General features: G+C 40.8%; 2 protein-coding genes across 2 annotated transcripts; one reads left to right on the top strand and one right to left on the bottom strand.

The window, feature by feature from the left end:
- Window positions 1-1,372: 1,372 nt before the first annotated feature.
- On the bottom strand, window positions 1,373-4,129 carry LOC129593830 (cysteine-rich protein 1-like). The gene is made up of 5 exons (XM_055490306.1): window positions 3,519-4,129; window positions 3,366-3,442; window positions 2,497-2,591; window positions 2,331-2,388; window positions 1,373-1,953 (listed from the first exon to the last, which is right to left on the bottom strand). The coding sequence occupies exons 2-5, from the start codon at window positions 3,403-3,405 to the stop codon at window positions 1,871-1,873; spliced, it is 276 nt and encodes a 91-aa protein (XP_055346281.1). The 5' UTR covers window positions 3,406-3,442; window positions 3,519-4,129; the 3' UTR covers window positions 1,373-1,870.
- A 2,065-nt stretch (window positions 4,130-6,194) lies between these two features.
- LOC129593913 (BTB/POZ domain-containing protein 2-like) lies at window positions 6,195-11,685 on the top strand. The gene is made up of 8 exons (XM_055490420.1): window positions 6,195-6,250; window positions 6,401-6,539; window positions 6,608-6,844; window positions 7,135-7,251; window positions 9,980-10,148; window positions 10,351-10,529; window positions 10,601-10,721; window positions 10,924-11,685. Exons 3-8 carry the CDS (start codon window positions 6,693-6,695, stop codon window positions 11,491-11,493), a joined length of 1,308 nt encoding a protein of 435 aa, XP_055346395.1. The 5' UTR covers window positions 6,195-6,250; window positions 6,401-6,539; window positions 6,608-6,692; the 3' UTR covers window positions 11,494-11,685.
- The last annotated feature ends 492 nt before the right edge of the window (window positions 11,686-12,177 follow it).

Consider the following 12,177-nt stretch of genomic DNA (forward strand, 5'->3'; position numbering starts at 1 on the left):
ATACAGTAGAAGATTTAGACATTTCTTTTAAACTGTTAAGTTATTTGTCTGTATTTTCGGAAGAGGACATCTAATGTGAATCAGACTGTCAAAACTGATACTTTATGGCGATAACGATCCCGGCCCTCTTTTAAAACAATCTATCTATGAATTAAACATCTCTTATATTCTTTTAACTGTGTCCATCTATAAGTGCTTTATGCATATACTGTAGATAAGTAGATTATGCTTATTAAGCTTATTATTACTCTACTTTACTCTTACGTTAGTACCATCCGAAGATTTTTTCTTGTTCCTTTTGAACTTCCGCAATCAGCGCAGTGCGCATGCCGGCATCAGTGGCGTATTATCTACATTTAAATATCTATAAACATTTCTGTACGACTGTATAAGTACCTAAATCGTAAATACCTATATGCAGGAGTACAACACTTAAGTAAAGTACATTTAGAATACCTCCACATGACTCAGGAAATATATTTTGCGGTAAAGGTATTTTTTGGAAACGTGCACCATACTGCCATGCCCTTAACTAAACGCAGTTAAAATTTGCTTGTGAACTGCGATATTTCTTATTACGAAAAAGGTTTAATTGTGTTTAATTGTTCAACAACCGGCAAATATCGAAAATTGCGCCATTTGGCGTAAACCTTTATTGAGTTCCGTATGCTGTTGTGCGGCGAAAAACCCCTCCTAAAAATTAGACGAAAAGGCACGCATAACCTATTCTTTTTTCAAAGTTTGTGAACAAAACTTGTGCAACGCAAGCAACAATAAGGTAAAAGACCGCTTGCTCTCCTACTTAAGGCATGAATCTTTTTTTGTATTTCTATTTTTGGTATTTTATATTTTTTTTGTATTCGTAGTACAGTATTACTTACAATGTAACAATACCATAATGATATTTTGACCATGAGAATCTATACAGTACCCGCACATCCAGTTTGCAGCTGTTGCTTGCGTACAGATCTGCCCGGTATTCCTGCTAATATATTCATAATCATATTATTCCGCCATATTATAATAAAATTGTCGATCTTTCATACTACATAACGACTTCGTATAACTGCGACCAGTACTATACTACATAATAACACTCTTTAATTGTGTTCTTTTGTGTGATAGCAGCTTCTAATAACTATCATCTCGTTTTGCAATTTGCATCGTCCTCATCACAAGATGATGTGCGGCGTTCGGAAAACGCCCAGCTCTGCGGTTTCCACGAGCGCGCTGACAAAGAATAATAATGCTGCAATGCGTATGCCGGGTAGTAATAACAGTGCCGCAGCCGCGCATCCATCATCGTTAATACCGCTGTTTGGCTCGCCAGTACAGTATAATAATTCCAATCTTCACGACCACGCACTTTAGCCTCTTTAGCACTTTTACTTCTCCCCAAATCACAAAGCTCTCTATTGTGGAAAATAATATATCGCACTCTTCAATAAGGCAAACAAAATATTACCCATTCTCAATTCTGCGCACAGGCAGCACAGCAACAATCTGCAGCTATATAATCACAAGCGCGCACGATTCGGTATTGGTAAGCATCGGCTTGTAACAATAAAAACTGCCGGCTTTCTTTAGCGTAGCGGATGCGCTTGACCAAGAGCTGTAACAGCTGATAGAGGATCGTCAGGCGGAGACGCGTAGAGCGGTGAAATTACGACACAGCATTCGGCAATATAATCAGAAATCATAAAAGCGTAAAGTGATAAAAGTCTTCACCCAATAATATAAAAGTGTGTACAGGTACTGGTTAAGTGATTCGCACAGCAGGTGGCCAACAAGTCGTTTCATGGCGGGGAAAGATTTAATATCTCGACGCAGCCAGCAACGGATTCAAAACGTATCAGTTGACCGCAGCGAATTAATGATCGGAAGTTGATTTATCCGATGGATTGGCATTGTCGTACACGAAGCTTCCAACTGTTCCACGAGCCATTCCGCAACCTAAATAAACAGACCCGGCGACAAAAGAACATCACCATAATTTTTCTGTATTACAAAATTGAGAGCTTTACAGAGCAGTGCGCCAATTAAGCAGTTATAATCAGAATAAACAGGTCGAAAATTTGCAAATATGACAAACCATATTACGACGATTACGACTATATAAGCTGTGATTAGTCTATAGTATTCATTCTTTCCGGATGTTTGGCTATCGAATAATTCTGCAAAGTTCGCGAAATTATTGTTATCAGCATCAACACAAACACTTGAATAACAGCGAGGAATTTGGCAAAACTTAGCACGTCCAACACTGATTCCTCAGTTTAAAACATTTTACGATAAATGTTAGCTGTTTTTTCTTCTTATTAAACGCTTACCTTGAGGGCCAAAGAGCGCTTGATAGCACGGCACATTACAGTACGGTCTTCCTTCGTGCTGTATAAACAATAAAAAAACAAAAAATTACAATAAGACACTTGAAGGAAAAACAGTGAAACTAGTGAAGTGCCCGGGGTGGCACACCAACACACACGCTTGTCTGACCTCCGAGTGCTGGCCGGGTGAAAGGGTTTTCGAGCAGCGCTCACATCGCAGACACTCCCGATGCCAGTCCTTTCCCATTGAAGTGCGCCGTTCAGCTAAACAAACAATAAACAACTTGACAAAATATATATATGACAGGATTCCGCAATGAAAAATCAATTCCGCATATTCGGATTGATGAGTTTACTTTTCGTCATTAATACGCTTTTTATGACATTTTGTACGTCACATGATACTCGTATTTTCTTGTTTGCCGAAAGAAAGCCTAAAGGGGTGGTAAAGAAAGAAAGGCTCAGACTTTGATTGCATTTCATGAAATTATTGCCTTAATCGCTCCTAATGCATTATGTTAGTCAATGCAAATGTGTCTCCCGGGAGAAACATTTCCGCTCAATTTATGATTTTACGAAATTTCAAATTGCGTTAATGCACAAAATCTGCCGGCTTTTGCAAAAAAGTCATATTCAAATTTTAAGGGATAGTAATAGTGAAGTTAGTCATTTATAATTTCATGCTTATCATATCAAAAACTTTTACGATTATTGCATAATGGAGCTACCGGTGAAATTTGACCGCCCCCTCTTGCCCGCGTATGCTGGCTTATCAGTGAGTTATGCAATTATCATAATCCCCAACCGCAAAATAATTTTACGAAGACTGAAACTGTAACAGTGTAACGCAAAGAAATACTACACTGTATTTGAAACTCTGGAAATAAATAATTTTTTATGGCGCGCGCACGGTGATACCGGCGAACAGCACCGTCGTCGCATAAGAAGAATAATCAATAAACAGATTTAAGGACGCATAAAAGCACGTGATAGTAACTCTTTCCAAGAAAACTTGGGAAAACACATCCACTTTCTTACCGAAATACACCTCCTTGCTGCAGCGTGGACACTTGGGCATTTTGATGAATTAAGTTTAAATCCTGGTAAAGGTAATCCTGGAGATTCGGTACGAAATTACGAGTGTAATACTGTACTGGCAAACAAAATGGCAATCGACACAGGATTACGCACGGGAATGTACTATTTCAGCACAATTTTCTCCGTCGATCCAAGAGGCGGATACGAAAATTAACAGCTGACGGTGGTCAGCGATAACACACTGCCGTGAGAACGGACCGTTTTTCACGTTGTCAGTATTCCACGCTGGTCTGGTTTTAGCCGCTAATTGAGGATAATTACGCAGCGGCAAATGGTCGTAGCACAATTTTTCAAGACTTGTTGAGAATAAACTTTGAAACCGCAGAAAAGCCAGGTTAGGCAGGTTTTCAAAGCAGTCCGATTATTCCGTTATGTTCTGCACAGGCGGTAATAGTTTAAACTGCCAACCGTTGAACAAAAACGATCGTACAGCACGTTGTATGTACGTTGTGAAATCTCTGTGCGGCGATACAACGGCAGGTTCTTCGCAAGTCGTATTAAAGATAAACCGATACTCCTATCGCAAGTCGTAAACGTTGCGGTGATAATGCTTTTCCAATCCAAAAAGATTGCCAATCCCCAGCGCCGGAGCAACAAAAATAAGATTTTTAGTCAGCTCCTACAGTACTTTTATCCAGAACTCACTTTTACCAAAATTCAATTCTTCAGTTAAAATTGGCCATCATTCTGAAAGATACCGCAGTCACCGCTGAAGTCTCAACCGACGAGACTCGGTTGACACGAAAATTTTGGGCTCCCAGTGCACCGTAGACTCTATGGTATAAGAAAAACCGCCCTAGAAATCTTCTACCCAATCCTGCTCACCACCACCAACCAATCCGAATTGCGCACAAGTGGTCAGTACTTCATTGCTAGCCCTATAATTCAAGAGCTTATTACGCGTGACATTCAACTAAAATAATAAAATCGAAATAATAAAAACTTTTCTGAATAAAAACATAACATTTTATTAGCAGAGATGAAATATCAGCCACAACTGCACTCAAATTTCCCATTAACTAACAAAGTGAAAAGCGTCGAGAAGGAGCATGTATGCGAGAAGGACTCGTAATTGAAAAATATTATGAATTTTTTTGTAAAGTCATATACATAAATAATTTTCATTTGCATAGATGATGTTAAGTTAAAGAACATCAGATTTTATTTATTTAAGGAGAAACAAATAAGAACCGTTCAGTATATTCTGATCAATTCTAATATACTGTGCAAGAAAATAACGACAGCATTCTCTACGACTACGAAAGAAGCATAAGTACTGTATTCCAATCACAAAAACAAAGTTTTTACTACAGGCCGTACATTGAGGTGTACTTCCGGCTGCACGTTAAGTAAAACTACAAGCTGAACATTAGGCTATACTACAGGCATTCTTACTAACTAAACTTAGTGCACTACAGGTTAAACTACATGTCATACACCAAATTGTGCTATAGGCTGTACTACAGGTTGTACTACAGGCAGTACATTATGCAAAGGAGTGCACGCCGGACTATGGAAATAATGCACAAGATATCACCAAAGCAGCGGCATGGATAGATTCTTGGTACGCAATAAAAAGGTGTTAATGAATTTAAGCGGTGCATCGGGCCGTACCAAAAACAAAAGTAAATCCTATAACAAATTAATAAAAGGACAGACGCCTGGCTTATCTATTCTTTCGTCCACCAGTTTTATTTTTACGCTAATGTGATTCTAATGCTTTAAATGATTCTGATGTGATTAAATATAATCAAGAAAAATATGTATTTTTTATTAATGTCCTTTTAATAATATTTGTGATTGGACATAATTAAGAATATTCATGATGCTTAGCCGATATCATCTGCATTATGTCCATAGTCCGGCGTGCGCTCCTTTGCCTAATGTGCTGGCTGTAGTACAACCTGTAGTACAGCCCGTAGTACAGTCTGGTGTATGACCTGTAGTTTAACCTGTAGTGCACTAAGTTTACTTAGTAGAAATGCCTGTAGTACAGCCTAATGTTCAGATTGTAGTTTTACTTAACGTACAGCCTGAAATACACCTCAATGTGCGGCCTGTAGTAAAAACTTTGTTTCCTTGTGACTGGGACGCGTATGCTGCTTTCGTATGCATAAAATCCTGCCGTTATTTCTTTGCAGAGAATAATAAAATTTATCAGGATATACTGAACAGTTTTTTTTTAGTTTTCTGTGAATAATTAAAAATCTGATGTGCTTAAACTCATTATCACCTGTGAATATAATACTTAACATTACCTCAGTGTATCACTAAAAAAATTCATAACCCTTTTTAGTTAATATTTATATTCCTTCTCGTCGATTTTCAGCATTTCAGTTAATGGGAAATGTGAAAGCACTATCTCTGATATTTCATCTCTGCTAATGGAATATTTTTAGAAAAATGTATTGTTTCGAATTCATTTTAGTTGATAGTCACAAATAATAAACGCTAGAATTCTAAGTACTGGAGCAGTTAATAATCTGGACTGGAGTACTACTACTGACCAGCTGTGCGCAATTCGGATTGGTTGGGTGGTAGTGAGCAGGATTGGGTAGCCGCTTTCTAGGGCGGTTTTCCTTATACCATGGAGTCTACGGTGCACTGCGTGCCCAAAATTTTTGTGTGACTCGGTTGAGTGTATGCGTACGTCCCACCCAGTGGGTGGCGCCTACAAGATTAGCAATGCGCACGGTCGGCTTTTGTTTCCGGCACCGGAAACAACCGGATTATTCCACTTCCAGCACGTTGTCAAACTTTAAAAAATTAAGATGCTAAATATTCAAACCGTCCCAATCTGCAGAAAAAAATCCATCGGAATTTCTGTAATTAGCACACCGTTTGAAAAACAAAATAAAAATAATATTGTTAGCGTACAAAGTACAAAAACAACCGCGCCTAGAAGCATCTCCTACCGCCGCAGAGTTGCCAGTTCCCTATAAAATCTTGTAGGGTTTTGCGGTTTTTGTTTGTAGTTTTGGAATCACTCAAACAGTGGCTACAGTGTCGGACTGCGGTAGTCTCGGAATTTAATATCGGAATTTCACTGAAGTGGAATATTTTTGCAGTTTTTTTAACGTCGTATTTCATATTGGTTGTTGATAACGAACAACAGTAAGGGCCATTTGGAAACCAACTTTGGAACAAGTTAAGTATAAATTGGTACACTGTGATCTCTGCAGGCAGAATCTTGTTTTTGGTCGACTGAGCAAGGAGCTGTGCGAAGCACGACAAATATACACAGTCGATCATCGCTCAACAATCGGTATGGCGAAAGAGAAGGACTGGCACTCCAGCAAGAGGATCCACAAACGGACGGCGTACCTGCTTGACCATCCTGACTCTGAGATTCCGAGCGATATCACCTTCGTGGTGGGGGATGGATGCAGCGAACCCAAGAAGACCTTCAAATGCCACAAGTCAGTACATCGATCGTGTTGCAAATTTATGATCTGGAGATGATTCTTTGACAGTAACTCCTGGACCCCTGGTGAACATGTCTGGCGATCAGAATTTAGAGCTTAGTGATTTTAAATTTTCAACTTTTCGTGTTTGGCTACCCGGAATTCTGCGTTCGGTCAACCGGTCAGCTAATAATGTGATTTGAGTGATTTCCAAATTCCTGTTGTCTGCTCTTTTGCAACTTTTGCAGTTTTACGCTCACTACGCTGTATAGTATGTAAGGTTTGGGCACCGTTTTCCTTTGCAGATTCATCTTGGCGCTGGTTAGTTCCGTGTTCCAAGCTATGTTTTATGGGAATTTCGAGCAAGTCGAAGTCATTGAATTACCCGATATTTCGCCATTGGCTTTCGACTATATGCTGCAGTAAGTCTGATTCTTTGTACATAATAGTACTTGTTACTCGTACAACTGCGTAATTACGTATTGTACATGTAGACCATAACTTATAGTCTTATGGTTAAAATTATTATTATTATTAAAACCATCTGTATTGTATCTAACTTGTAAATACTGTATATAATCAAATTGAAACGCAGAAAAAACTACAAAGCCCATCTCACAATAAATGCTGTTAGCCAGAGAAAATGGCAGCATGGGCTGCACTCACTATAATATACTGTGACACAGTAGCGCGCTGCGATATTTTTCGGCATTTTTGAATGCTGTCTGCATGTATATTAGAAAGGATGCGCAGAGTCAAAACGCGGACTTACTTACAACGTTTTTACCCTTGACATACAGACATCGAACGCAAAACCGCGCCCGTTTATAGGTCTTGCATGTAAGTATGTACGGGCTAAACTCGACCGCATGCGCACAACTGTTACGACACACGGACTGACAATTTACTGTATGCGTGCTGACATTGTTCTACTAATTCGCAAAATTGTATCATTACATTTTATAAAATTGTATCATTACTTTTGAAAAGTTAATGCCATATAATCTGTTGGAGAACACCAAAACAAGGTCGATTGGGTACATCTGCGCACTATTCTTTTAAGCTAAAATAAATGAAAGAAATACGGTAAACAATATTTCTGGGTAGCCAGAACAAAGCGGGAACCCGCCACGCGGTTAAGCAGAGTATACAATTTGCTGTCATAAATACAGACGAAACATCAAAAGTGAGGTTATTCGAACAAAATAAATCATTCCAGCTCATACATTGCTGAATTGACATGATAATAAAATAAATTCTGGCTTACCATGGAAGGCTGTACAGCAGTATAAATCGTAGTCGGATATGAAATCAGGTTAAGAACTCAAGCACAGTACGCAGTAAACTTCAAACAGCACCAACAGCTGGGTAGCCAGCCAGCAGGGTTCCCTGCGATACGATGGCAGCTATTCACGACAAGTATACCACAAATCGTTAGAGACAGCCACAAGGATTTGTGAACCTTTGGCAAGCTCCGATTCAGTTTGTAGTACGCCAGTCAGGTGCAATAGGATATAAAATTAAATTCAAAGATAATCAGAAAACACACATTCAGTAAACAGAGGCGCACCTCGCAAAACACTGATACTGCTCAGGCTAATCTGGATTCCCAGAACTCAACTTCCAAAAGTCTCAGAGATCATGGGACCTACCGCTCTGCAATGCGTCACTGTCAACATTGCTGGACGTTTTTCGTGACGATGAAATTAACAGAGCTCGTCTCCTTGCTCAATCTAAACCGGAAGCCGGCATCTGGTTAAATGCGCTGCCTTCGGCACACATTGGAAACCTCCTCGATGACGATACATTAAAGATTTCAGTTGGTCTAAGGCTGGGCGCAGTAATCTGTGAAGCACACTCATGTGCAAAATGCCGCAAACCAGTCGACGTTTATGGTCACCACGGACTGTCATGCTCCTTCTCTGCAGGTAGACACGCTCGCCATGGCGGGCTAAACAGTATTGTCTGCCGATCATTAGTTTCGGCGGGCATCCCAGCGAAGCTCGAGCCCCGCGGCACATCCCACACGTCCGATCGTCGCCCGGACGGGTGCACGACGTTCGCCTGGAAACGTGGCATGTGTTTAGCCTGGGACGTCACTTGCGTCGACACTGTTGCCCCATCGCATATCAAGTCCACTTCGGCATCCGCGGGATCCGCCGCTGCCCAAGCCGAAGACAGGAAGACCAGTCTGTACGCGTACCTCGATGGTAGATACATTTTCGCGCCGTTAGCCTTCGAAACACTCGGACCATGGGGCAAGTCGGCATCCGCTCTAGTGAAGGAAATCGGCAAGCGACTGCAGCAGCACACTGGTGAACCTCGATCACATGAATTTCTACGCCAGCGTCTGTCTATCGAAATTCAACGGGGAAATGCGGTGTCCGTTTTTTGGAACTATGGATGTAACGGACAACTTAAGAGAAATTTTTCTGTTATAATTATTCTTGGTTTATTAACAAAATTTGCAGTGTGACTGGCTTGTGCTAATAAAGACACATTCCCAGAACACATGCTTTCCTGCACTATAGATGCACATGCAGCGCATCAGTTTTCTATTTCTCATTTCAACAACAAACAAGAAGGCAAGAACTAAAAAAAACTTAAAAAAAGACGGAAAACCCTGTCGTTTTACTGTTTAACCGTCGCTGTCAGCCCAAAGTATGGAGAAACGATCACGTGGTTTTGAATTTTGCTATTGGCGGTGGGCAGCCTCGATCTAACTCAGAATTCTGACCCACCAATAAAAATCGCGGAAATGCGAAGTTTGTAAGTACCTGGGCGTCGCTTAGACCCGTTACAAGGTACGCCCATGTTCGTAACGGTTTTCGTCGACGCCCACCGACAGACATCGAGCGAAAAGCGACTTACAACGAAGCCCAGCCAATTGGAACTTGACACGCCTATTTCTCGCTTCGATGTAAGTCGCTGATGCTCGATGTAAGTCCGCGTTTTGACTCTGCGCATCCTCTGGATTATAGCGTGACTTTGTACAAAGATGGGCTTGTGTGTTCAGTATTGTACATACTTATAATTGATCGTGAAAACTCACGTACACGATTACATCTGCTATTTGAATCTTTTATTCAGCGGTGCCGTTTGCTGCGGCTTAAGGAATCTTAGAATTTGACCAGGTTTCAAAATGTCCAGGTATGCATATGCTGATGATTGGACTTTCGCGGACTCGGAGCCTTTAGCCAACGTCATGCAAACGTTGTATTGCGCCAAGAAGTATCTGATCAGAAAATTGATGCGTGCGTGTCGTGATCATGTCCAGTCTCATGTTAATTATTCGGATGCAGCTGATGTAATGCAACAGGTATTCATGCACATTGCAGACATGCAGCAGTGCCCGTATAAGACTGCCTAAGGTCACCGACGCTGTTTTCGACGCTTGACCGTAGTGCGTGTGCAGTGCGATAGTTTCCTAGACTGTGTGCAGTATTTCTAATTGTGCGGTAGATTTCGACTGTGCAACAGCCAATAGCAGATGTGCATCCCTGTCTGTTTTGATCTTCCAGGCACGCCTTTTGGGAGAGGATGATCTCGCAGAAATTGCTCTGGAAGAGATCCGTCGGTGTACATCTCTTTTCTTGGATACAGAGGAATTTCTATCTCTTCCTTTGGACTCAGTAAAAGAAATTCTGGATCAAAATAACTTGGATGCTTCTGAGCCGAAAATTTATCAAAGTGTTTGCCGGTAGAATTGTTTCCCGTGTTTATATTCGCTGTTGCATGATAATTATCAAACAACGTGCCTGATGTTCACAGGTGGATCAAACATAACGTCCCATCTGAAACCACTACGCTGCGTGAGCGTTTTGGTTCATTATTTCGTTTGATCCGTTTTCCGGCGTTCACTCCTGTGGAATTATCGGATGGCCCAATAAAGGTACGATGCAGCTCATACTCGACTTCTTGCCCTCTTTTCAAGTACATTTAAAAAGCACAACTCACAAGCATGTTCGAGCGTTACATGGTTATCATTAGTTCATTACTGCATTGCCTTCTTACGTTAAAATGTTGTCACAACAGTAAAACTTACAAGTTAGCTTATTCATTAACGCTTTCAGTTAATTTGCTTTGTTTGACAGGATGGCTTGTTGACGACCGATGAAGTGTACAATTTATTCCAGTACTATTTTGCAACGCCAAAACCGGCCGTGCCTTTTCTGACAACGCCACGTAAGGCTCCGGCTGAAGGAGGCGTTTTGCAGTTTACATTGGACATCCCACGCACTGATAGGGACGCCCTTGCTCATGAGACTTTCAATGACCATATTGCAATTAACCTGCGTCCCGATCTGGCTCCTGAATGTGTTGCATTCTTAGAGGAGATCGTTGGCGGCAATTATGCTCTGGAGTTTAGGGAATATCCCAATGAGCACAGCAAGGAGTGCACGCGTATTCCCCCGGTGGTGGTCCAAGAACGGAATCCCTTCTCGCATACCATTGAGGGAGCTTGCTGGTTGGAATGGACAATCAAAGGCGGAAAGGTGTGCAACTTAAATATCGCAGCATGGAGGGAGCCCACCGCTTACCATAGTGCGGTTTTTGGTTTCGTTGACAATAAAGACGCCGTGGATATATTTACGGGCTTTGATCTATGGGACAACTTCTGTCCTGGAGGTCGCGCAATAAATTTCTTTTTGAGTGATTTTTGATTATACAAAATGCGCATACTAATAGTTTGTTAATTTTTCTAAAACAGAAACAGAAAATTTGTTCGTTTCTTTATCGATTACTTACTCTGTCTCGTCTGTATACAGTTTTCGCTCTTTTCAGTATGTACCGCCTTGTAAATGCGTTTGATTATCGTTGGGAAGAACACTTCTGAAAAAGGGGTGCAAAGAAGTCTCAGTTTTTTGTCGTGCAAACCGAGGCAAATTAACTTTGTCATGTGTTGCTAACTTGCTTCTGTGGACACATGTTATTACAGTAATTACTTTTGAGCTTCGAAGGTTACAATTTCTCGTGTCACACACGTACCCATGAGCCGGTACTACTCATGATTCTATAACGATATACTGTACATGTACTCTAATCGTAGATATTTAAGTTTAAAATAATAATAGCCATAATAAAAATTTGCGAAACGCTTTCAAGTCGCAGTGTGTAAAAATCCCAATAATGGACTTTAAACATGGATTACTGATACCAATACCGTGTAATAAGGTTTACCACTTTTTTAAATGATTTTTGTAAAGGATGATTTAAGTGAGCTGTTAAAAAAACGGTTACGGTACCCGAGTGTACCGGAAATTGCAATAAAAATAATTCTTTGGAAAAGACAGCAAGCACTGAGTATGTACGCTGCAAAAGCGACTACCACCACGAGATGGCAGCGC

The sequence above is a fragment of the Paramacrobiotus metropolitanus genome, unplaced genomic scaffold, assembly GCF_019649055.1.
Source record: "Paramacrobiotus metropolitanus isolate TYO unplaced genomic scaffold, Prichtersi_v1.0 Parri_scaffold0000064, whole genome shotgun sequence".
In the NCBI taxonomy this organism is placed as follows: domain Eukaryota; kingdom Metazoa; phylum Tardigrada; class Eutardigrada; order Parachela; family Macrobiotidae; genus Paramacrobiotus; species Paramacrobiotus metropolitanus.

Coding starts and splice junctions, on each gene's coding strand:
- LOC129593913 (XM_055490420.1), top strand. CDS start 6,693: ATGGCGAAAGAGAAGGACTGGCACTCCAGCAAGAGGATCCACAAACGG. Junction 10,530..10,600: donor ATTTATCAAAGTGTTTGCCG/GTAGAATTGTTT, acceptor TGATGTTCACAG/GTGGATCAAACATAACGTCC. Junction 10,722..10,923: donor TATCGGATGGCCCAATAAAG/GTACGATGCAGC, acceptor TTTGTTTGACAG/GATGGCTTGTTGACGACCGA.
- LOC129593830 (XM_055490306.1), bottom strand. CDS start 3,405: ATGCCCAAGTGTCCACGCTGCAGCAAGGAGGTGTATTTCG. Junction 2,389..2,496: donor CACCCGGCCAGCACTCGGAG/GTCAGACAAGCG, acceptor TTGTTTATACAG/CACGAAGGAAGACCGTACTG. Junction 1,954..2,330: donor AGCGCTCTTTGGCCCTCAAG/GTAAGCGTTTAA, acceptor CTGTTTATTTAG/GTTGCGGAATGGCTCGTGGA.